The 26999-nt window shown below is 38.1% G+C and overlaps 1 protein-coding gene across 3 annotated transcripts; it reads left to right on the top strand.

The window, feature by feature from the left end:
- On the top strand, nt 1-26648 carry LOC127652663 (E3 ubiquitin-protein ligase RBBP6-like). Of its 3 annotated transcripts, none has more exons than XM_052138948.1 (17): nt 1-947; nt 1731-1830; nt 3312-3348; nt 16283-16321; nt 17655-17743; nt 17822-17918; nt 18031-18170; nt 18324-18496; nt 18573-18676; nt 20815-21161; nt 21274-21358; nt 21473-21533; nt 21644-21698; nt 21777-22151; nt 22440-22562; nt 22656-24503; nt 24599-26648. In XM_052138948.1, exons 1-17 carry the CDS (start codon nt 782-784, stop codon nt 25974-25976), a joined length of 5217 nt encoding a protein of 1738 aa, XP_051994908.1. In that variant the 5' UTR covers nt 1-781; the 3' UTR covers nt 25977-26648. The 3 variants fall into 3 exon arrangements, with proteins under 3 accessions (XP_051994908.1, XP_051994907.1, XP_051994909.1); XM_052138947.1 differs by having other exon boundaries at nt 18028-18170; XM_052138949.1 differs by lacking the exons at nt 16283-16321; nt 17655-17743; nt 17822-17918; ... (9 more) ...; nt 22656-24503; nt 24599-26648 and having other exon boundaries at nt 3312-6872.
- Nucleotides 26649-26999: the final 351 nt, after the last annotated feature.

The raw sequence follows: 26999 nt of genomic DNA, 5'->3' as shown, positions 1-26999 counted from the left end.
CCCCATTGAATCCGTGGACTGGTTAAACAGTTGTGAATGTAATCAGTACATTTATTTAAACCGTTTACGTAAACGCCGTATGGCTTGGTGTTCTGGATTATCGCGGCAGTATTGTGACAAGAGGAGAAACCTGTTATTCACTTGTTTTACCACTTTGTAACAGTTTTGTTGTAGCCTTTAGTGTTTTTGTGTGTGTGATGGACGCCATTTTAGGTTGATTACACTAGCCACATTGTTTCAGGCCTTCCACATATATCACTTTGTGGGATTTTTTTTTTATGAAATTTTGACTGCATTGAACAAATATTTTGGAGGAACTTTGATACGGACACTGGCGCGACACATTCACTCATACGGACATTGATTGAACTCTTTATTTCTTGATCATATTTGGACGTTACGGACAGCTAACGGCTAAACGCCATATGGTCCTGGGACATTGTGAAACAGCGGGATACCTTCTCGCCTCTGCTGGGAATTCAGTGGACAATAAGTCACTTGCGTCATTAAGAATACGTGTTGCACTTGATCACAATCTCTTTGAACATTTCTCTTTTCAATTCGCAGTTTTTCACTTCTCTTTTCCGTTAGGCATAATCCATAGGGGCTCCATTGCATTAAAAATGGTTAAACTGATGAGAAAACATGGCTATTATTCTTAAATTGTTCATTGTTAGCTGATAAACATACATTTGAGTAAGGTTGATCGCTGGGCTTTGCCCAGTGTGGTTGAGTTTGTTTGTTTGTGGTGGTGGTATTTTCCCACAAGGATTGTGTAAACATGTCTTGTGTCCATTACAAGTTTTCTTCTAAACTGAACTACGACACGGTCACCTTCGATGGCCTTCACATCACGCTCTGTGATTTGAAACGTCAAATCATGGGGCGAGAGAAGCTGAAGGCCGCGGACTGCGACCTGCAAATCACCAACGCGCAAACCAATGAGGGTAAGTTGAACTGTGAATACATGATCTGCTTTCATGTTTAGACATAGGTATATTGAATTGTATAATAATCTCAAAGCTAACTGTGACTAACAAATGCAATCACGCCAAAATCACGGCAGCCAGTCAAGAGTATTTGCTGCATTATTTATCAGTCTAACCCGATAATCTTAATTGGACGTCTACAAATCTTATGAAACCTATTTCCTGCATGCACACTTGTGCAAAGCGGACTCCATTTTGTGTGCACATGCTTTAAGGTGCACTCAGTATTTTTCTTTCCTCAAAAGTTTTACCACTGAATATACATTTTAAAAAATATGTATATAATCTTGAACATTCACACGAGATGAAGACCTAGGCATATCAGTAACCTTATAAAAGCCGTTTTATTTTATACGGAGGGGGTCCCCTCATGTACGCGGCCATATTGGGATCACATGACCAGCCGAATTATGTGTGCCTTCTCTCAGTAAAGGCCCTGTTATTGAACATGTCCACTCATGGAGAAAATTAAAAATGGCTGTCTGTGTATATTTAATTTCTACAAAAGCATTGGTAACCTAGAATTTTTGTGTTCGAATGATGAAACATGCCTTTATGTGTCTCGCTTAGTCCAATACGACTTTCATATTCACCAGCACAGCATAAACCAAAAATCACTGAGGGCACTTTTAACACTAAATGATACTTGCATTTAAATAGATTGCGAAGAAATAAATGTCTGTTTTAAAACGCATGTTGATTGAAGGTCTTGTCATTACTGTTCTTATTTTTTTTTTACAGAATACACAGATGATGGAGCCCTCATCCCCAAAAACTCATCTGTTATCATCAGACGCATACCCATTGGGGGGGTCAAGTCGACTAGCAAAACATTTGTCATGTAAGTGAATTGGCATAAACACCGTTTTTAGTGCTGTTAACGTCTATTGTCTTTATTAATATTGCATTGTATTGTGTAGTTCCAAAAGCCCTTAGTTCTGAGTTGAATTAAACGTTTGGCAAAAAAAAATATATTTACTCCCATGTCATTCCAAACGCATTATTTGGCAAAATGTCACACTTCCTCCCCATGAAATTAAAGTTGACCACTGACCACGTTTACATGCACTTAAGAAAACTATTTATTCCAGGGTTTTTGTGCTAAGCATCATTCTGAAATGTCAAATGTGACAGTGCTGGGGGGGGGTGGGGTTAAGAGAATGTTTAACACCCAGATTTCTCCTTGAGAATGCTGGTTAATATGGCTATATAATCATACAAGTGGCGTTCTAACAAGTTTTTTAGTGCTGCGCATGTGCATCAACAGACTGTATAACAAACATCATAGGATGAAGTCAACACACGTAAAGAATTCAACATTTCTCGGAGGACAGTGGGAAAAGCACAGACTGGATACATTTATACATGGCAATTAAAAAATATCGTATGCGCTTGCATATTGTGGGAGTCCTGGAGTTTTTTGTAAGAGTGAACCTCCACTATTGCAGCAGAATTCTGCTGTAGGTCTCTATGGAAAGTCAAGGAAACAAACACGGCAGCAATTCTGGAATATCTGGAGATAAAGCGAAGTAACAAAGTATAAAATGGCGAAGTCTTCCATCAATACCATGTTTGTTATTTACACAATTGCCTCATGGAAATTACGTTGTTGTGGAGAAAGCTGCTTAATAACCGAGCCGCATGTTTACAGTAGTAAAGAGTCCCCCGCTTGCAGTGCATGTAAACCAAAACGCTGCTTTTTCACTATAGGCTGCTTTCTGGTGTCAATGTAACCTTAATCACTGACTTGCCCTCTTCTTAGCTGTCATATTTTTCACACCATTACTGTATATTTAAATGTTTCCGAGATGCACAATCCAACGATTCTTAAACTTGCCGCAGCATGCCACGTCTTCAACACATCGAGTTTATATGTATGTGTAGGCAAATGAGATCTGAGAGCTTTAGCAAAGAGGGCAAGGTCATAAAATTAAACTGGCAGGTAAATTCAGTGTTTACTTGTGTTTGATCTTGTCAAAGTCAGTCATTCAGGTTTGGATCGACATGAGAATTTGTACCGTAATTGATGTCTATTTTTTTCCTTTTTGTATAAATTTAATTTATTGATATAATATAAGGGGACATTTGCCTCATTGTTATGAATGTATTGTTCTTCATTGATTGGTTTAAGTCTTAAGGGTCTATATTTACCTTGAGTCCTAGCACAATGAAATTTGCCAACACCAGACTGAAATGTACCTCAATTCAGAGCAAAAAATAAAGCATTGGTGTTTCTTCAAACACCAGAATCTGGATCTGCATTCAATGAAGAATCTGGAATTAACTGGAAATTAACCTCTGATTTGTTGTTTTGATTTGCAGTGATCGATCTGAACAATCAAGTGGATCTTCAAAAGCAGTATGTAAAAACACCTCATTTCCTTGTCTCATTACACGCATTGCTTTGTCTTGAAATCATGAAGGGAACTTCTCATGCTCAATGTTGTCTTTGAAACCTGTTAGAAGATGACAAAGTATGTTGAGCTGAATGTTTATATTGTGTGATTTGCTAAAGTTGTTGCATAGATTTTCATGTTTTTATGCAATTTCCTATGTGTACAGAAGTCTGTGCGCATGCTAATACAGTGTTTTCACATTGAATAAGTCCTCTAAAAAAATTATGTTGTAAGGTCATATTGATCTACAGAATTCTTGAACATGGATAATGTTCAGTTTGTATGTCCTTAAAGTGACACATCTGTAAAAAGCTGACTGTTTTTTTTTTTTGTTTTTTAATAAAAATGCATTGTGGTATTTACTTAATTTCGACTTGTATCACACAGCCTCAATGTCTGACTTCCCATGTGTACACCATTGCTATAGGGTACAGTAGTTTATAACAAAGTCGCGTGTGTGTGTGTGTGTGTGTGAGAGAGAGAGAGAGAAAAAAAGAGCGAGAGAATAAGAATATGTATAGGATACCTGAGTGAAATTTATAAGCGTGTTACCTAAAACATTTTTAGATTAGTGAATGGTGTTCCTGTACTGACAATTGTTTTTTTGTTCATCTTTGCTCAGTGGTTGTTTAGGAAACTGGCTCAAGTTTACCTCAAGAAAATTAAAAGTTTCTTTTTTCAGTTGAAATTCCTTTTTTGTTTCCTTGTGGTAGTTAAAATGGTGCACAAAATTGAGTCCACATTGAACGCTCCTGTTTAATTCAGTTTAATTTGTCATTTAGTTTAAAAGCACAGTTTTTTGCTAAATCAGTACTTCTTGACCCTTATGGACATGATGACTATTGCAAACATGCAGTTCAAGTTTTAAAGGCAAGTCAAAGAGTGAATGTTTAATGCTTTCTCTTTGACCTGCCTACATTTGTTCGGAGATGCAAGTAATTGTCTCCACTTCTGCAAAGGGCATGGCATTTCAGGCCACAGAGATCTCAAGGTCAGGGATGTCTCAAACCTTTTTATAATTATTGTTTGGCTCATTCAGATTTAGTTATTTTCCCTTAAGGCTAAAGTATGCTTTGGTTTTGACGTGAACGCATCGCAATTGCATACAGTTGAATTCAAGTAGTTCTGTCAAAAGTACTAGTAGTTCCAAGTACTGATTGGTCCAATACCTGCTCACTATCTGACACTACTGCCTTTACATTTTTATTTGAGTGTGTGATCTGCTACTTTTCAAACTGAAATGCACAATTAAAGATGCAATACGTAACTTTTGACTTTGTCATCTTGGACTTACACTGAAACCTAGCGGCTTAGATGCAGCATCCTTTAAAATCAATAGTTTTTAGTTTCAGATTCCATTTACATTTATGCATTTGTCAGATGCTTTGATCCAAAGCAACTTGCAGTGCACTTATTACAGGGACAATCCCCCCTGAGCAACCTGGAGTTAAGTGCCTTGCTCAAAGAAACAGTGTCTGTGGGGATCAAACCGCCAACCTTCTGATTAACAGTTCAGCGCTTTAGCCCACTCCACCACCACTCACTCACAGATGCCATTTAAATTAATCTTACTTTGAATATTCCGTAAACAATGTGTGAATGTGTTAAATAACAGGACGTTTACTGAGATTAAAGGAATGTTCCGGGTTCAATAAAAGTTGAGCTCAATCGACAGCATTTGTGGGATAATATTGATTACCACTAATATTAATTAAAATTTGTTTAAACTTCTTAAACATTTAAAAAAAAAAATATAAAGGTTTCAGTGAGGCACTTACAATGGAAATGAATGGGGACAGTAAAAGTGAACATGGGCAATTTTTATAGGGTTTAAACAGAACTGTGAAGCTTATAATTTTATTAAAGCACTTGCATTAATTCTGCTGTAAAATGTGTATATTAGTTGAGCTGTGAAGTTGTTTAAATTTGTCATTTTAGGGTTTGTTGACATCGTCATGGTAACAAAGTTGTAAAATTGGCTGTAACTTTTCACAGAAAAGGTTTATAAGTGATTTTATCACCCTAAAATCATTTCACACATCCTTTGTCTTTTGACTATACTTTTGAAATGGTGAGTATTTTACCAAAAAAAATTGGACCCCATTCACTTCCATTGTAAGTGCCTCACTGGAGGAACGAGTTCAAATACATTTTTGTGGTAATCAACATTATGCCACAAACTTTAGATTGAACTGGTACTTGTAAAAATGCTCCGATATCAAAAACCAATACGTACGAATGTCATTACATCAACATTCAGCGCACAAATTAAAATCACGTTATGTCCTAGTGAGATTATTTTACAGCAACCGCTGCAATTTACTGATTTAAATATATAGTTTGTATGAGCAGCACGCTATGAATGTATGGAGACTGTTGTGCGACACCAGCTACACGTACCATTTTAATCCTCCTCTGCTCATACAGGGAACAGCATCTTGTGCATAGTGCTCTGTTTGAAGCAGATGGCAGCGAACAGAGCACAAATTCACTTTGTAGCATGAGGCACAAACAGAGTACATACATAATTAAATGGCAGACTTTTGCTGTTTAATAATCGCTTTTCCAGAGTCAGAAGCTTGTCATGACTTCAGAGATCTTACATTTGTGATGCTCTGTGGTGCAGCACTTTATTTGGTAATACCTTATGTTGAAAATTTATTGTTTTAGTGAATTTATTTCAACACCATTTTTATGATAAAATTGAAATAGATTTGTATGCAGTTCAGAAAGAAAAAAAAAAACAAGTGTCAGACTATTGATGAGTACCAAAAAAAAAAGTATCTGTACTTGTACTCGGTCTAAATTTTTTATCAGACATCCCTAATTAAGCTAGTAATATTCAGCTGGTAATGTGATTCTAACATGGCAGCCCCCATGTGTGGACCATCTTTATGTAGAATTAAACGGCTTTTATAAGGTTACTGATATCACTGGAGTCTTCATTTTAATGTGAGTGATCATAATTTTCAATTTATTGCAAAATTATAATGTCTTTAAAAGGAGTTAAAAAAAATTTTAATGAGAGAAAATTACTGTGCACCTTTAAATTCAAATCTTGTTATGTCCTAGTGTGATTATTAATACATAAAAGGCTGCAATCTTAGTTTGCATGCCTTGTTTGAATGTGTAAAGCCGATCGGTCATATGGTGAAAACTCCTACAGACATTTGGGGCTTTTCCACTGCACGGTACAGCTCGACTCTGCTTGGTTTTTTGTGGTTTTCCACTGTGGATAGTACTAGGGTTGGGTGATGTCCCCTAAATTGGCAGTTGACGATGTTGACAGTAAAACATCATGATGGACGATTATATCGGGGGGGTTAATATAATTTCATATAATTTTCAAAAATGCTATGAAAAATTATTATTTCGTTATTTTACTAACCCAACTAATGACTCGTCGGCGCTTTATCAGTAGGTTGCACGACACGTGAAACATTTTTTTTTTTTTAGCTTTCACTTAAGAAGAGTTAAGTGAATATTAAATATTAGTAAAGTGGTCATATGAACTACACAAATGAACATTTAAAAAATAAGATGCAAAATCGAATAGCTCCGCAACGGATGGCGAAAAATGCGTAAAGAAGTCTACTATCTTCTTTACTTCTTTACGCATTTTTCGCCATCCGTTGCGGAGCTGTTCGATTTTGCATCTTATTTTTTAAATGTTCATTTGTGTAGTTCATATGACCACTTTACAATATTTCAATAACATAATTTATTTTGTAGCCTGTGCTGAAGTTAATTGTGCTGCTAATTATAAGTAAAATGTTAATGCCGAGTTTCGGTCTGAGTGGTGTTCCCGTTTTCTAGTTCTTTGTTGTTCTTCTATGTTTTAATAAATGTGTGTTATTCATATTCACCTTGTTTCTTTCATTTGATTTGACATTATGGATTCATGGCCAAGGAAATTTTTCTTTAAAAGTATTAACCAGACAAAAGTTATTTGACGTTCGCTGGTCTGGGTTTATCTTAAACTGCCGCTTCAGTGTACACAAGAGCTATGTGACAATGAACAAGATTTTCTGAGACACTACAACTACTAATAATGAATTAATAAAGGCTATTTTCTTGTAGCCTACAACATAAAATATTTTAATCTAAATGTACAGTGTAAGACATGTAAAAAAAAAGACAAGAAGCTAACAATGTCAAGATCAATATTTGTGTAGCCTGCCTGACACGGTATTTTCACAGACTAACACGTCACGTCTCTGGCATATACCACAGTATTTAAAATAGCATATATGCATTAGTTATATTCTCAATTTACAGAGCAATCCCTGCAAAGTTTTTAGGTTAACTATAGAAGAGACTAGGATTAGTGAGTCGCACTAGCAAGACTCGCAAAAGGGGGCGTGGCATCACGATGGTGGCTCTACATCGTGATGTGGTCAGCCATCACGATGGACGATGATATCGTCCATCGGCACAACCCTAGATAGTACCTGGTACCTTTTTTTAGTACCACCTCGGTTGAGGTTGCAAGCAAGCCGAGCCAGTACTATATGTGACGTCAAAACCCTGCAGAACACTGATTGGTCAGAGAGTCACTACCAGCGTCACTGGATTTGTGACATGAGACATCAACCCGCTAGTTTTAACGTTAGCAACAGCGATAGCAGTATAATTTGTTCACGTGACTTTAGAATTGTAAACAGAAATGCACACAAGACGTTCACCAACTGTTGCGCTTGTGTATATGGTCGTGCGACAATAAAGTGATTTGATTAATTTTGATTTGAAATGGCTGTGCGCAATACCACACCGTGGACGATAAACGAGGTGCAGAAGTTCCTCATTAGCGACGAACGAAACAGTCTTTCAGAATGTGTCTCAGCTGTTGGCTGCACACGTCTACCACCAGACCTACCAACTGTATAGGGAAAAGTAAAAATAAAAAAACTTGAATTATCAAGGACCACAACAGCCGGAGTGGTTCAAACAGAACAAAGGGGAAGTGGTTTGACCAAATGGATGCTATCTATGGCAATAGACTGGCGAGCAATGGGAGGGAGAGTGCCCTGAACTCAGCCACGGCATTGTTGGGGTCCACGATGGAGGATGGTACGTTTTGTTACGTTAACTATTTTCTGCTATTGTTGACCAGCTACTGGAAAGCTTGCTTCTAAAACAACCAGGCCAATTTAACTTACATTTGTGTAAAATCACCATGCATCAACTTCTTTATGCAGCAAAATGAGCTAGTAGCTAACAGCTAGTTGTCATGTTATTGTTATGGTCAGTAATGTTTGAGTCATGTTTAAGATAATGTTACGGCAGTAGAGGCGGCGCAACAATGACGATCAGCATATAGTCCCACCCACGTTGAGGCGGCACTAAACAGTGGAAAAGCAAGCTCAGAAAAGCGAGCAGAGTCGATCCGTTACGTACAGTGGAAAAGTACCAATTGAGAATCATTCACGTTGTATCAGATGACAAGGCAGAGCACTAATACACTGTGAAGCATGCAGCACATGTAGTCTCTCTCTCTCTCTTTATTTATATTTATTATATATATATATATATATATATATATATATAATGAATATTTAGGGTTGGGAACCGAGAACTGGTTCTTGTTCAGAACCTGTTCCGTTCTTTACAAAATACCGGAATCAGATGATCTTTGTGGCTTTCAGTTCCGCTTCACCTGCGTGAATTGTCTGCCGATGCGGTTGGAACACCTTTCTGAAATACTCTGACAATGTTGTTTCCAGCAGTGCATTTCTGCAGCAGCGCTGCCCTCTAATGGGTCAAAAGCATAACACGCAAACAAATGACTCTTCTCTGCCGGCTCTGTTGTATCTGCAGCTTGAAACAGACAGCGCTTCTGGTCTAATCCGGTATAGTATTAAGCTTGCACTAATGCGCAAGTTATGAATGCCCAACTCAAAATTAAATAAGAACTCTTACGAGCCTGAAGTACAACATTAGACAACGAACACAGTCTTAACTGTCTCTGGAACTGTTACTGTTGTGCCATGTGACTTTAGACCTGTGAGACTTTAATTAAGCAGTGCATGTACTGACTGGTTGTTTATAAGACAATGTTTAATTAAAGATGCACAAGATTTGTAATACAAGGAATTTTATTTGAATAAACTGAATGAATGAAATATGCCTTCACATTTCTTGTTTGTTTAGATACAGTCCAGATATAGCCTATTTAGGATAAATTATTGGATTGGATATATGTATCTTAAAAAGTCTGCAAACACACCTTTTACAAGAATTGTATAAAACATTTTGCTGATTTGTTATATCTGCTCTATAGAAATCTTAAAGGATCTCATCATTTGTTAACCGACTTCAGAGGACAAAAATTCCAATAAGAACTGCATTTCTCATTTTCAAATATTTCTTCAAAAGAACTACTGTAATTGTTACTGGAACCAGAATCGTTTAGATTCCTAACGATTCCCATCCCCAACTATATATTTAATCAAATCAAAGCATGTTCATTTTATTGACCACACTGGTCCATGTAGCGAACTGTTTCACAGAAGATGTGTAGCTTCCATCAAAACCACACTTCAAAAAAGCATGATTTAAAATAAAATAAATTAAGCAACGTATCACAAGCAAGAGTGCTTTTGTACTGAAAAATTTGTTTAATGCGATGGAATGTTAAAAGTAATCGTTATGTTTTATACTTGTTAAAAGTTAAGAATTAATTTTATTAGACACAATTTGATTTTGTTTTGATCACAGATTTAAGACTAATATCAGCCGATTTCGATTAGTGCACCCCTATCAATGATATTTTTTTTTGTGAATGTTAGACCATAGCTTCTTTATCTGTGCCAAATATTTTTAGATATTTTGTAGCTGATCGGGATGCACCGATCCGATACCTGGATCAGTATCGGCTCAGATACTGAAGCTTTTAAACAGATCGGGTATCGGTACGACGAGCCCGATCCAAATCCGATACTGTGTGTTCGTCATATTCGTTACTGCCAAGCTCAAAAAATGACAAGAACCATAAAAGCACAATTGAAGTAGTTGATATGACTTGTGCATTTTATTGAAAGCCACTTGAAAACGTGCGATAGCTCTGTGAATCACAAAAGACTGTTTAAGTAAATATATAAAATGCTCGTGCAGCTCCAGTGTGTCAGTGAATGGCTGCTCTGTTTACACACACACACACACACACACACACACTTGTGGCTATTTTTAGCCTTCACATAGTGAGCAATATTTGAGTGCTACTCAAGAACAGCGTCTTAGATGTAGATGCTCAATAGTTCGGTTCACTTTTATATGCATTTAGACTGACACTGGTGGTGCATTTTACCAGAATTTGAATAAGCAAATTAAACTGCTGTGAACTTGCCTACAAACAGACACACTTACAGGACTTCCTGGAGAGTTTAGAATGTCGAAAAAAAAGAAGTTAATTAGAAGTTAAAGGTGCACAATTGAGATGTATTACCATTTATAATATAGTATGTTTACAAATTATATTTAATTTGAATGTGTTCCAAAAAATAACTGTGTGAATGAAAAGTGAGCTGATATAACTAAATTGAACAAAGAGATCTGAATCCTTTAAAGTCCAGATACAAGTTGAGAAAAACTGCTGCTTTTCTACTAATGACTTGCACTGGAATTACTGTTAATTTTGCTGCTGCATTATCCAGTATACTAGTTAATTATAAAGTGTTTATTAATAAGCTCTATATTTATATTGAAATAATGTGTAGTTAGAGGTTTGTGTTTCTTTACATATTAAAGAGTACACCCAATTAGTTCCACACAATAATGTAAAGATATTATAAACTGATTATTCAAAACACAACACTGGTATCGCCGATACTGAGTTTTTCCGATATTGGATCGGAAGAGAAAAAGTGGTGTCGGTGCTTTTCTAGTAGCTGAATGATGGGTTTGTTTGTAGGGATGCCACGGTGTGAGTTTTTGACTGGTTGGAATACCATCTGGAAAAAAATGGTGGCTAACCGCTTTTATGATTATTTGCAAAGTTTCTTATGATGCAGCACTGAGGCAAAAAAATGTAGTCAAAATTGAACGTTTGTAAGCTTGTTTCTGCTGTATGGACGCTAAGCGCAGCCCTTCAATAGAAAGACTGGTAATTACAAAACAAATAAATAAGGGGTATATAAAAAGAGACACGACAACATGGAGCAAAATACTGAATAACTGTGAGATTGCGTGCATGCAATATGTTATTCACGGCATGCAAGAGTTCTTGTTTTGTTTTTTGCAACAATTTTTTAAAGCAGTCTGTTGTCTGTCAGACACCCCACTTTGAAGAATATGCAACAGACTATAAAAAATACTGTCCATTAATCTGTCCACAACACCTCACAAATAAACCTGTGCAGTGTCGTATTACACTTCAAGGGGGACATTGGCCTAGTTGCTAGGAAATGTAGAGTCACATGGGGTAACCTCCTCGTCATAATGTGATTCACTCTCGGTGGAGCGAGTTGTGCGTGGATGCCTCGGAGAATAGCCTGTCTCCGCGGTAACGTGTTCAACAAGCCACTTGATCAGATGCGCGGGTTGACCATCTCAGATGCAGAGGCTATGGAGAGTCGTTCTCCCCCGCCTGGATTAAGGCGAGTCACTACGCCACCACGAGGACTTTGGGAATTGGGCATTACAAATTTGGGAGGGGGGGGAAGTCAGATAATTACTAAGATTTAAATGTATTGTTGTTGCTGTGAATTGTATACACTACTACATTGAAAAGCCAAGCATGCTGTCAGCCCGCCTAAACATTGAGAAATTGTATCTCAATTCATTCTATTAAAAGCACCACAGCTTTGAACGGATAGTGGAACATCCTGTCTAATTTGTTGAGTCTGTAAGATCGAATTCCTCTGTTATATTTTGGAGTTTGAGTGTAGCCCCAGATTCACTGTTATATTAGAGCAGATGGAGGGTCCCCCTGAGCATTTCGCCGTCTGACCATGTGCGTTTCGCAGGAGCAGGACACCGTACCAGTGTTGTATCAAGTTGTGTTCTCTATCGGAATCTGTTTCTCCCTAGTCCCGATAGGGTATGGGCTTATTGTTAGGGTAGGTAGGTTAGGGGTAAGGAAGGGTTAGGCTTAGGTTTGTGCATAGGGAACACATTCTGACCGCATTATCGTCAGATACTATTCCCCCCATTCAGGTCTACTATGGAGGAAACCGATTCCGACAGGAAAATATACTTCAACACAACAATGGCACTTTTCGAGCAAGCATGGGCTGCCCTGTAAACGTGCACAATGGTTGACAGGCAGAAAGTCTTCTGATTGGCTTAAACAATCTGACCATGGACATCTTTTTGATGCTGTTTACCCAGCCTAGTAGGAATGATACAGAGACAGGTGTGATATTTCATGGTACCCATTTATGTTTTCTGATAGACAACAAGTACAATTTCTGCATTTGCAATGCATTATGATGCTGGGCAAATCTTAACAGCCTACAGTTAGGCTAATAAATTATAATACTGTATATTAGTATATTCTGATTATTATTCATCAATGCCATTGCTGTTGCCACTTCATGTAATGCTGAAGAACACCCCTTTACTATGGGTGTTCATTAAACATACTGCCACTCATAGATTTATTTCACAATTTAAAAGCTGTACACTGATGGGAAGAACTTGCAAATTTTGGTGAAGTTCCACACTAACGTTTTAGGCAACTCGATAGTATTCATGATATCGCTATAAGTGTATTTCTGTTCATCACTTTTTATGTTACTTGGATTTTTGTTTATCTACCATATATCTTAGCTATTCATAAGGAATGAGTGCAAGCTTTCATTCTTATTGGTGGTATCCATAAAAAAAATAGCTATCAGACAAGCGATTTGTAGGTTATTTTTTAACCTTTGTAATTACCAATTGTAGTTTTTGCTAGGGTTTATACATCCCCTCAAAAATCTAAATTCTAATAAAATTGCACTTGTTAAGTGGCCTTAACAAGACAAAACTGCAGTTTTCTTTACCCCCTTTTTAACTTGACATTGTACTTTAATAATGCCACATAGATATTTGCTTAAATGCTTATTTGATTTTTTGTACTACTTTTGCATATTTGTTCCATTTAACTTGTAACGTGCAAAGAAGCCACTGGGTTATCTTTTAAAATGTGAGAGCTGAACATATGCAGTTTTACTATAATGTTTACTAAAGTATACTATTTATTATATTTACTATAACTGTTTACTTTTATAACTATTTTTGTTGGTATTTGTGTTTGCCTCAAAATCAGTACATGAGAAAGAGACGCAAACTACCTAGAAAAGCAATGTGACTAAAGTGAAGCACATTAGACACAAGTATATTCTATTTCAGTCAACATTTTGAAATATTTCATATTTTGTATGGCCTGTTGTACAATTTTAAATTACATTTTGCTTTATTAATAATTTACTATATGATTTCTGCAAGGATTTATAATAAAACTAGAAAAAACAGCCTTTCATAAGGCCCTGTGTTTTCACTTTCCATAGTTTTTGTTTTGATTAGCTATATCTTTACTAGATATTTGATTGCTTTGTTCATTTCAATGAAAGTACTTTGAGCTCTGTTTGTTGGTGTCACACTGGATCAAAGCTCAAAATGATTTATTCATTGATAAAAACAAAAAACAGAAAATTCTAAATTTCGTTTGTTTCTCTGCACAAACGTAAAATTTGCGGTATTTCCATTTGGAATTGGTTGTAAACATGTTTGATGTGTTGTACTGTAACATTGTTAACAGGGACTAAAAACAATGTTTTTAATTTCAGTTTGATCTGAGCAAAAAGTGTATTTATTCATTCTGGTTCAAAAGTTCTTCATTCTCCTTTCCAAAAAGGTTACCGGTTATAACAAACTAAAAGAACGGTTAATAACTTTCTTTTTTAAATGATAGAACTCTGCGCTAAGGGGTGGTGAAATACCAATTGAAGCATTGCCAGATCTCACAAGACAAGCAAGCAGTCTGGTCTGGAAAAACAAGCTCAAAATAAGCCACTTGTGATTTATTACAACATACAGTATACATTAACAGTTAATTTTATTTAAAGATCTTCTGAGTTGAAACCCAGCAGCATCAAATATGTATTAATGCATCTTATCTAACAATTGTTCAGTGAAGACTATTTTCACATCTAATAATGTTTTCCTTGTATCTGAATTAGACATGCATGTACAGTATATGTAGTAATTATATATGGTTTTTAAAAATGTCTTCATTCACAGAATGCAACATCCACAATGGACAATTAGGCAAAGAAATGTGTGATGCAGCAGTTTCCTTCAGGTTCAATTCAATGACATTTTTTCGGGCAACAAAGTGATGTAGTTCCAAAAGTATACTGTAATAAACCCTTTGTCTTTTAGTTTCATAAAAAAAAAAATATCAGAACAAAATGAACCGTTTATAACCGTTTTTTAGCATTTAAAAATACAATTTTCCAGAACAAAGTGATTTTCAATTGTTCAGTTACGTTCTAACAAAAATTCCTTTTAAGGAACCTTTTTTGTGGACTTACGTTCAGCTTTCAACACCATCATCCCAGCTATTCTCCAGACTAAATTACACCAACACTCTGTTCCCACCTCTATCTGTCAGTGGATCACCAGCTTCCTGACAGACAGGCAGCAGCTAGTGAGACAGGGGAAATTCACTTCCAGCACCTGAACAATCGGCACAGGTGCCCCCTAGGGATGTGTACTCACCCCACTATTCTCCCTGTACACAAATGACTGCACTGCCAAGGACCCCTCTGTCAAGCTTCTGAAGTTTGCAGAGGACACTATTGTCATTGGCCTCATCCAAGATGACGATGAGTCTATATTCAGAAGGGAGGTTGAACGGCTGTCTCACTGGTGTAGTCAAAACAACCTGGAGCTGAACGGAAAAGGCCCAGCAGAAGTTGTACTTCCTTTGCTAGTTGAGGAAGTTCAACCTGCCACAGGCCCTGCTGTTACAGTTCTACTCAGCTGACATTGAGCCTGTCCTCTGCACTTCAGTAACTGTCTGGTTTTGTGCAGCTACGAAATTGGATATCATAAGACCACAAAGGATAGTTCAGACTCCCTTCAAGAACTGTACACATCCAGAGTGAGGAAAAAGGCTGGAAAAATCACTCTGGACCCCATTCACTGTGCCCATTAAATTTTTTGCAACTGTTGCCTTCTGGCTGATGCTTCAGAGCTCTGAGCACCAGAACCGTCAGGCACAGGAACAGTTTTTTTCCCTCAGACTATCCATCTAATGAACAGTTAAAACTGCCCCATTGAGCAATAATTATGTGCAATTCACAGCTTAGTCTTTTATATTGTCCAACACATCCTGTCTCTTCTGCCATTACATTCCCTTGCACTGTATATAACTGATTTTTATTTGCTGTGCGTGCGTGCCTATATCCGGAAAGTATTTTGGAATAAGTCTGTAACATAACAAAATGTGGAAAACATGAAGCACTGTGAATACTTTCCGGATGCACTGTATGTGTATGCTATCACACACACTATCATATATATATATATATATATATATATATATATATATATATATATATATATATTTGTGTGTGTGTGTATATATTTTGTCTTATTGTGTATTCTATATATACTTTATTTTCGATCCAAATTTTTTTTATTATTATTATATTTTTTGTATTATCTTGTTGCTGTATTGTAATATTGTTGTGCACTGGAAGCTCCTGTCACCATGACAAATTCCTTGTATGTGTAAGCATGCCTGGCAATAAAGCTGATTCTGATTTAGTTTTTGTTCCTTAAAATGTTTTTAGTCCCTGATTGTTAACTTTTAATTTGTCCAATTTCTCTCAATTGGGCATGACAGAGTTGTGCCTTGTCATAGTGGTAAACCCCTCTTTGTCTTAATGTTTTTTTTTCCAATGACAGATCGATGATTCTTCCATTTCTCTGGCCCTGCTTTCAAAGGTATTTTCACCTCTGTACATGTTTAATACATTTTAGTGTTTAACTGGATTTTGCAAGCCATAATGTAGACACAAGTGTACAATGGATTTACTTTCTGATGTCAAAGTCTTGTGGGTTTATCACATCCTTCTTGTATGTGTTTGTTTGTACTGATTGTATAGTGAAGTTGGTTTGTGTTATACTCTTAATCCAAACTGCAAGCACATTTGTATTATACTGCAAGCACATTTGTATTATATAAGACAACTTTTGACTTGCAATATTGGTACTGATAATTTAGCATTTTGTATGATGAGAGTGCTTATCTGTAAAAACTTAATTTAAGGAATGTTATTTAGTGGATGAAATTAATTGCTGATATCTGCTTGTGGTGTTTGAATAGATGTGAAAGCCTGGTCCTGTAATGAGTGAGCTCAGTGCCTTTAAGTTTGGAGGGAGTACTGTACAAACACAGTAACTCTTCAAGCAACACTAATCGTGGTTGCTGTTTGTTTTTTTTTGTTTGTTTTTTTTACTGAAAAAGTGAGCACTGGAATCCTGTTATTGATTTTTGTTTTATTTTAATTTTTAATTTTTTTTTTATTTTTCCTCACATTGAATATTAAAGACTGTGGATCACGCTGACCTTTTTTCCCCTCACCACCATTTTTTAGACTGCGTTGGCTGTCCATTTTAAAATAATATGTTTTTGTTTTGGGCAATATTAGAAAACAACTTTTTTTTTTTTTTCCTGGACTTTAATGTTCCCAGCAAAAGTTTAACATTTTTATATAAAAAAAAATTAGAATTGTTTTTTTCTTCATGTGATGTCAAAAATCTCTACAATGTAGTGGAATTTTATGTTGGTGCTGTTTAGAATTTTAAGTTGATGCCTTGATCACAGGAAATCATACCATTTTAACTTGGTACTGTGTCAATGTATTATGTCATGACTGCATCTTTATTATTAGATCTAGAAAACATGACATCATTCTATCATGTGCGTGCGTTACTGTGTAAATCTATTATTCTTACTCATGCCAAAAAGAAGCATGTATTCTAATAAAATTGTGAAAATTGGGTGGGAACTTGTACATCCTGGGTAATGCTGGATGAAGACTTCTGCTCTCTTGCTAATGTTAACTATACATTTGCATGAAACCCTTTTGTGTTCTTGAAACCATTTCAAGGCCTGAGGTACTCATCATCATCCCTTTTTTCAGTGTTTTGTAGAGAAATCAAACACTGAGAAGGCAAGAACAACTCTTTACAGGACAAGGTTTTAAGTAATATTTGGGCGCTATTGAACATACCAACATTGACTTTACTTGTGAAAACATTGCCTGTTAAACAGACAGCCAATCTTGCTGAAACAAACGCATCAGAGGAAGACAAAATAAAAGCAATGATGTCTCAGTCCAACCATGACTATGATCCGATCCAGTAAGTATGAAATTTAAGACGTTGATCGTATTTTAAATGGCTCTAGCATAAATTCTAACATGAATCTTCATTCACTAGCTATGCAAAGAAACTTGTTGGTCCACCCCCACCAAATTACACATGCTTTCGTTGTGGAAAAACTGGACATTACATCAGAAACTGCCCAACAAATGGGGTAATTGGGTTTTCATTACTAGAGCTGCTTTAAAAAAAAAATTGTGATCTTGTTGACACGCACTGTAGTCAGAAAAGAAATTTAATCTTGAATATCAACCGTGCGTTAGCAGGATCGAAGTTTTGAAGCTCCTCAACGGATAAAGAAAAGCACAGGAATTCCTCGGAGTTTCATGGTGGAGGTAGATGATCCAAACAGAAAGGGAGTCATGCTGACTAACAGTGGCGCATATGCTATTCCTACTATTGATGCGTGAGTATACCTTGCCTTGCAAAAAGTTATTGTGTTGGAGAAAAGGTTTGAAATTGTTTTTATTATGCAAAAACAAACACATTACCTATGGGAGAAGTGGCCTCACCATGTATTAAATATGAACGTTGGGCATATTGTGCTTGCTTTGTTTAGTGAGGCTTATGCTATTGGGAAGAAAGAGAAGCCACCCTTCTTGCCACAGAATCAGTCATCATCCTCGGAGGAAGAAGATCCTGTGCCTGATGAGCTGCTGTGTCTTATCTGCAAGGATCTTATGACTGATGCTGTGGTTATCCCCTGCTGTGGAAATAGCTACTGTGATGAGTGTGAGTGTCTGCTCAAGCAAAAATTATTCAGAATGAGTCTGACCTTTTGAAAGCTTACACAAATGTTTGGCCGCAGGTGTTCGTACATGTTTGCTGGAGTCTGATGAACATGTTTGCCCCACCTGCAAACAATCGGATGTATCTCCCGATGCTTTGATTGCTAACAAGTTTTTGCGCCAAGTAAGAAACCTATAATAATTGTACCCATTTCTTGGTTTCTTCTGTGTATACATTTCTATCCTAATTTTTGGGTTTAACCCTTGTGCATTGTTCAAATTCACTACCCTTTGGTTATGTTCGTGGCTGAAAACAGCCACTACTTTAAACTGCTGTAAAAATTTATCAGATAAATATTTTTTTCCAATTTTTTTTGCATAAATCTATTAATCAACCTCAGTCCTGTTCAAAACTACTAAATTTTAAAAAAAAATTCAGGATTTTAACTCTTTAATTGCCAAATTCATAAATGATGTCACTGATTTGGGGGGGGGGAAACACAAAATGACGTATTTTCAATATAAAATGTGATTGTGGACTGGATTTTTTTTTACCTTTTATCACAGTCTTGGACATGTCAAAGATTAGAAACAACATTGGCTTCGATGCATTGTTAGTTTTTGTGCAGCATCAGATTTTAACTTTTTCTCCCTCATTTACTGTTCGTGGCTGTTTTTGCCCCATTGACTTCCATTATAACCACATTTTTTGATTGCAAAGCCATGACACCATATAGTCATGCATTTTTGATTGTTTGTGGTTTTCCCTGTTGGGAAGAAGTAAAATTTTTAATTTTTACTGTTGATAACCACGTGGCACCATTAACCCTTTAGATAGGCCTGTGCAAAAAAAAGCTTAGTTTCTTTACATGGAGTTATATGGCGTATAATAGCATATTAAAGTGTGGGTGTGTGGGTGTGGGGTGTGTGTGTGTGTGTGTGTGTGTGTGTGTGTGTGTGTGTGTGTGTGTGTGTGTGTGTGAGTGAGAGAGAGAGAGAGAGAGAGAGAGTGTGTGAGAACTCACCTTGTTATTTTTTTGTATTTTTGAAGCTGCACATGACAATGAGAATAATCATGCAAACATTGTCAAAACACAAACAGTATCTTCTAAATTTATCTCTAACAAGCACATGAATTCAAGTAAAAATTAACAGGAATAGGATGCATGTAGTAACAAATGTGTAATGGCACATACCTTGTCTAGATTGTCGACACCTTATCATCTCTAAAACTTCACTACAAGTCAAGCCCTTTCTCATGTTGCTTGCTGCTCTTCTCACCATCAAATGACCAGCAGGCTTGCATGCAAGTGTTTAAATCCACTTGCTTTGTTTTTGATTATTCTGCATTTCTCACCATCAAAAGGCACTTTGTTTTTGTTTACTCCATGTAGTTGTGAGAGCTGAGGTGCATGTTTTGATTTTCTCAGATGCAACAAGGTGAGTTCTCACACTCTGTCTCTCTCTCACACACACACACACACACCAACACACACCCACACACACACTTTAATATGCTATTATACTCCATATAACTTCATGTAAAAGCCAGAAACTAAGCTTTTTTTTGCACAGGCCTATCTAAAGGGTTAATGGTGCCACGTGGTTATCAACAGTAAAAATTACAAATTTTACTTCTTCCCAACAGGGAAAACCACAAACAATCAAAAATGCATGACTATATGGTGTCATGGCTTTGCAATCAAAAAATGTGGTTATAATGGAAGTCAATGGGGCAAAAACAGCCACGAACAGTAAATGAGGGAGAAAAAGTTAAAATCTGATGCTGCACAAAAACTAACAATGCATCGAAACCAATGTTGTTTCTAATCTTTGACATGTCCAAGACTGTGATAAAAGGTAAAAAAAAAATCCAGTCCACAATCACATTTTATATTGAAAATACGTCATTTTGTGTTTTTTTTCCCCCCCAAATCAGTGACATCATTTATGAATTTGGCAATTAAAGAGTTAAAATCCTGAATTTTTTTTAAAAAATTTAGTAGTTTTGAACAGGACTGAGGTTGATTAATAGATTTATGCAAAAAAAATTGGAAAAAAATAATTTTTGGCTGTTTTCAGCCACGAACATAACCAAAGGGTAGTGAATTTGCCCACAGTGTACTGTTGAGTTTTTGAAAATTTTCAAAGCATATTCCTAAAATATGTGTGAAAATAAGATTTGTCACCAAAAATCATTCCATTAGCTGAAACACAGAGAAAGTTATGGCCAAAAAACGACTCAAAAGCACACCTTAGTGGCTGAAAACAGCCCGAACAGCACACAAGGGTTAAAAGACTTATGATTCTTTCCAACCGTAGGCAGTAAATAATTTTAGGAATGAAACCGGATACACCAAGAGGATTCGCAAAGCTACTGCTTCTCAATCAGCAGTTCAAGGAACCCAAGCACAGGCTCCTGTGCAGCGGCCACCTCTGAGGCCCGCCTCTTCACGCCAACAGGATCCTCTGATGGCCAATCTTCCGAGCTCAACAGCTGCTAGCACTCCTCCCCAAAGCATGCCAGCTGCAGCCTTGTCTCCTGCTAGCACTCATCAGCCCTCTAGCACCCCACCTTCTACCAGCTGCTCTAACTTGCAGAGTAGCAGTACACCTGCAATGAACTCTCCTCATCACTCTACTATGCAGGATGATCCGCCGTTGTCCAAGTAAATCATATCTATATCTACATCGAACATGAGCTATTTGACTTAGTTTGCCTTTATCCTACTGTTGTTACTATTGTAGAATTTGATGATTTTGTTGTTGTGATTTCTGTAGGGAGGAACCTGCATCTGAGGTCCCCGCATCTTCTGTTTTGCCTTCATCAGAGACCTCTGTCCCAACAACTTCTGCTGGTCCAAAGGTATTGAATTTTGATTGGATACTTGCATTTAATAGATATTAGAACATAGACCAGATAAATATATAGTGCTTCAGTGAATGCAATGTGTAGTGATCATCTATTTGGGATGCCTAGGGGTTCCATGTCCAAGTGATTGGGCAGCCTAATATGCCTCAGCATCTCATGCACAGACCAGGTAAGATAATCTCAGGAAAAGTAACTAACTTAAGTTTTTTGTGTTTTTTTTTCTGTAGATATAAAGCCTGTCTACCTGTGTGAAAAATAAATAATGCATTTTTCTAATAGGACCGCCAAGGCCTAGTGGACCAAGGCCAACTGGGAGCCGTTCTCAATGGGATCTGTAAGTGTCAACACTTCTCTTATGACATTTCAGTCTGATCAAAAAAAGGTGGATGCCTGACTTTTCCCATCTTGCCAGGTCCTCAAGTAGAGGGAGGAGACCTCCTAGTGAGCGACCACAAAGGACACCGCAACCTCCACCAGTGCAAAACCTTCCTCCTATAGGCCCCCCAGTATTCGTGCCTCCTCTTTTTCCACCTCCACCACACCCCATGCCTCAGCCACCAGGTGTCATTCCTCAGCAGTATCCCATGCAGTATCCTCCAGGACAGCAGCCGCCTCCTCCCTTCAACATTCCGCCACCTGTCTTTCCACCAATCCCACCTAATGTGCAGGCTCCCTGGGTGGCTCCTGGCACTCAGCCACCCATAGCCAACCCTATCCCCAATATACCAACAGCACCGTTTCTATCCAAAGAGGAATTTTACAGGCAGCAGCGCAGACTGAAGGAAGAGTGAGTACTGGAGGATTATGTATTGCGTAGGACTTATTTGGTAAAACTCTCACTTTGCTGAAGTTTCATAAGTATTGTTGATAACCTATTTGAACTTATTTAGTTGGTGATTTGCATAGTAGCAATACAATTAATTTGTGTCTTTTAGAGGTACCTTTATGTAAAATACAATCTTGATTGTAGAGAATATCATTATTATCTTTCCCACTCCCTCCTCTTAATCATGTATGTGGAAATGAATTACCAAGTTTTAACTGCAATTTTTATTTCCTGTTTTTTGAAAAACAGTTCCCAATCTCGATTTGTAACCAGGGAGAAAAAGTCTAAACTTGAGGAGTTTACCAATGACTTTGCCAAAGAGCTTTTAGAGTACAGGAAGATCCAGAAGGACAGAAGAAGATCGTACTCTAGGTAAGTAAAAATCACAGATCCACCATCATGGGGTGGTTTTTATGAAAACATTTGGCACTACCAAAATTTTCACAATGTTTTCTTTCTTTTCAGATCAAAATCTCCATACAGAGGCTCTTCTTACAGTGGCTCATCATATTCCTATTCCAAATCACGTTCACGGTCCAGATCACCACGCTCCTACTCTAGGTCATTATCCCGGTCTAGATCCCGTTCACGCTCTCGTTCACGATCACGCTCCTACTCTCGCTCACCATACTCCCGCAGGGGCAGAGGTCGGAGCCGTAGCTATCGATCCAGGTCACACAGTCCAGCATTCCATCGCTCCCGCAGCAGATCGCCATCATATAGGGGTCGAGGTGTGAGTGAGATGGGCAGTTCAATCTATCGTTCCCGTTCCAGAACCCCAGTATATAAGAATTGCAGTCCCAGCAAGAAACTCCCACCTTCACAGATGGAGGGGGAGCGTAAATTCTCTGGCAGGTACAGAGAGCTTCCACCTTATGATGCTAAGGCTTATTATGGCCGCAACGTAGACCAGAGTGACCCCTACGAGAGAGAACGGTACAGAGAGTGGGAAAGAGAGTACAGGGAGTGGTATGACAATTACCTCAAGAGCTACAACAACCAACCCGGTGGTCACCCGCGGAGCCGTCGTCCAAGCAGCAGAGATCCTAATACCCCTGAGCGTTTTGCCCCTCCTCGACCAAGAGAAAACTCTCCCTTTAGTAGGGGACATCGGGAGGATTACCCGCCATCTTCTCAAAGTCATGGAGTTACCCAGAGAGGCCGCGATGCCATGACATACCAAGAGAAGTGTGCTGAGAAGTACGGCCACCTCCACATCAACACCGGTTCTGGTAAAGGACTTAAAGACTCTTTGAAACCTCTTAAGGACAGAGAGCCCAGTAGCAGCACTGCTACAGACCTCAAGACTTTGAAACATAAGAAACATCGCAAAAAGAAGAGAGATGATGGTGACCCCTTCAGTCTCTCTGACACTATGGATAATTCCAGGAAAGATGAACGCAAAGGTGACTCTATGATGATGAATTCAAGCCGTGACGATGCCACACCTGTCAGGGATGAGCCCATGGATAGTGCTACGGTGCCCTACAAACGCACCCCTGAAAAGGAGAAGAAAGAGAAAACTAAGAGCAAGACAGACAAAATTAAAGTAAAGTCTGAAAGCAGTGGACAGAAAGAAATTACAGGAAAGGGGACAAAGCCTGCCAAAGAGGAGGCAGATGCACTGCGAGATAAGGTGACTCCAACTGAATCAGCCATTAAGAGAGTCAAAGAAGAACCACCCCACAAATCTGAAGTGACCAAACCTCAATTCATTGAGTCTAAACTCATGCTCCCTCGCAAGCTGATGCAGTCTAGACCCATCAAACGCCATCAAGAGCTTAAGTCAGTCAAAGATGAACTTAAAGGCAAGAAAGAATTTGTGAAAGACCCAGCAAAGCAAGAGAAAATTCCTGGAAAAGATGGGAAGGTCAAGAAAGACCTAGAGAAGCCTGTGAAAACTGAGAAAATACCAACCAAAGCAGTTGACCCCAAACAGGATAAAAAGAAGCGGAAATATGACCAGCCATATGTGAAAGACCTGGACATCCCCCCAGTCAAAATGGCCAAAATGGAAGTTACTGACAAAGCCAGAGGCTCTCCAAAACCTAAACCCAGGCTGGAGAATGAAAGGCCAGTTGAGAAGCAGAAAGTAGTTATTCCGTCCTTGATGGATATTAAGCCAGAACCTGTGAGAAAGATAAAAATTAACAGAGAAATTGGCAAGAGAATAATTGGCATTGATTGCCCCATTTCTGCTGAGGACTTGGTGCATTCCACAGGAAAGGGCAGGCTGGAAAAGTCTAGGGGAAAACTGAGGAGGAAGGAGCATGCTCCCGATGGGTCAGGGTCCATGCTGGCTGATTACACCAGGTGAGATATTTCAAATACTTAGCAGATTTCTTTCTCTTTTAATTTGTTATGCAACACTGAACCATCCGCTTATTCATGTTTGTTGTGTTTGACAGCACTAGCTCCACAGGTGGAAGCCCCATCAAAAGGCATGAAGAGAAGTTAGACCTAAAGAAAACTGTGGTAAAGACCCTGGAGGAATACACCAATGACAGCTCCACCCCTGCTGAAGATGAAATTGTCATGATCCAAGTGCCCCGCTCCAAGTGGGAAAAAGAGGACTATGAATCTGAGGATGATGATTCTAAGGGCACCATTGGGACTCGCAGTGTCCATATATCCAGCTCTGCTCCTGTGGGTGAGAACACTGTTTTGAAAGCAACAAGCAAGGAATCTCCCCATGCTGACAAAGCCCCCTTGGCATCCAAACCTGCCAAGGATTCCACATTAGGTGATAAGGAGAGGGATACAGACAAGGAGAAAGATCGAGACCGATTGAAAGAAAGAGACCGCAGTGGTGCAGATTGTGAGGTAACAGATAAAAGGAATCCTAGTGTGCCTAATCAGGAAAGAGGAAGTGACCATGGCAGTGAGCGGAGCTCCTCATCCCAGTCCTCCAGGGACAGACTAGCTGACCGATCTGAACCAAACTCTAGAAAGCCAGATGGTAGGGAGACTACTAGCCTCACCAACAGAAAACCAGACCACAGAGATGATGCAAGAGACCAATTAAGCACCAGATTGAGAGATGAGAGAGGTCTTCTCAGGAGAAGAATATCGCCCTCCCCACCCTCTAGGGTAAAGGACACAGACTCTGTAAGAAAAGGCCTGGAGGTTTCTCAGGAGTCTCAAAGCCCAACTAGGGAGAAGAGAACATCATCCCGAAACGCCTCAGAGCCCAAAAGAACAGGGCAAGAGGACCACAAATCACTGAGTAAGGAGAGCCAGAATTCTAGGCATTCTGATATGCGTCCCACAAAAGACTCACACAGGACTCCTCAAATAGCGGCGACTCCAGAGTCTAGGGCTGATTCAGAGAAAGGTGGCACACATGGTGACCACATCAAAATACTAGCCACACGCTCAACACGACTGTCCTCTGATTTAGCACGAGAAACTGATGAAGCCGCGTTTGTCCCGGACTACAGCGAAAGTGACAGTGAGACCTCGGACTTTGAGAGCAAAATGGAGCAGAGAGGGCAACAGAGGGACAGCAGTGGCAGCCAGAGTCCAAGCCCCTCTGGAAGCCATGGTCATAGTAGCAGCCCTAGCTCCCCGGGCAGTCAGGACAGCAAAAAGAAGAAAAAGGACAAAAAGGAGAAGAAAGAGAAAAAGAAACACAAGAAGCACAAAAAACACAAAAAGCATAAGAAACACACAAGTAATGAATCTGAAGCAGAGCTCAAAGGACAAAAACACAAAAACAAAAAAAAGAAGTCCAAAAAGAGCAAAGACAAGGATAAAGATGACATGGAAAAAGATGAGAAAGATTAATATGTGGCAAAAGTATCTGTATAATAAATTACAGGTTGATTATCTAATTTACTCATCTTTAAGAAAAAAAAATTATATTGTACTGCAGAAAGGAGGTTGTCTGTTTTAAGTACTGTTCAGCTTTCATTATGTACAATGTTTCATTGGTTAGAGACATTATATTTTTGTTTGTTAGTTGGCCCTAACCTCTGCCACCAATGTAAGAGAGTAGCTACTTGAATGATTGAAGTTGTGTTGCTTTGGGTTCTGAACTTTCATTAATATTTTGGTTCTGATTTAAAATTCTAGCAGGATTATTTTGGTTCTGATATAAATCCTAGAAGGAATCTTTCATTGAAGTACATAATGGTTTAGCATTAAGGCCATAGTGGAGGATGCACTTTAAAAATGTGAACGTGATTACAGATTTGCAAATGTTTGCCCTTTTGTACCTCATCTCTTATATGTCTGGTGTTGGTGAGAAGCATATCATTATGGCAGTATGATAATATTGTTACAGAGATAATTGGATGGTAGTTGCCTGGCATTGGGGCACACATTGATTGCAAATTATATGTTTTTGCACTGTGAATATTTCCTCAACTGTTTTAAGTTTAAATTCTGCTTCACAAGAGTCCTTTAAATTATCTGAAGAAATAGAATGTTTTGAGGGTAATAAATTTTTTTCAGAAAATATAAAAGTTGTCCCCTGTCTTGTGCATATTGTAGTGTCTTGCCCTAGGTAATAAAGATTCTCAAGGTGTAACCATTACATTTGTAAGGGTTACCATGGCAATGTAAACCTGGAAATATCAGGGAATTTTACAGTTGTCATTTCCAGGCCTGGAAAAGTCACAGATATGAGTAAAATCAAAGTCATGGAACATTGTATATTGAATATAATTTTATCAAGTTTTTTTTTTTTTTTCTTGTCTAAAATATTTAATTGGCTACCAGTTTTCTACTAGAAATAGAAATTGCTCCATTAAAATGATTTGTATCCAGTAATCAAGAGGTTATTAAAGGTAATACAATTATTTTAGT

Source organism: Xyrauchen texanus, chromosome 12 (assembly GCF_025860055.1).
Source record: "Xyrauchen texanus isolate HMW12.3.18 chromosome 12, RBS_HiC_50CHRs, whole genome shotgun sequence".
NCBI lineage: Eukaryota > Metazoa > Chordata > Actinopteri > Cypriniformes > Catostomidae > Xyrauchen > Xyrauchen texanus.
This window is presented reverse-complemented; position numbering and strand designations above follow the sequence as displayed.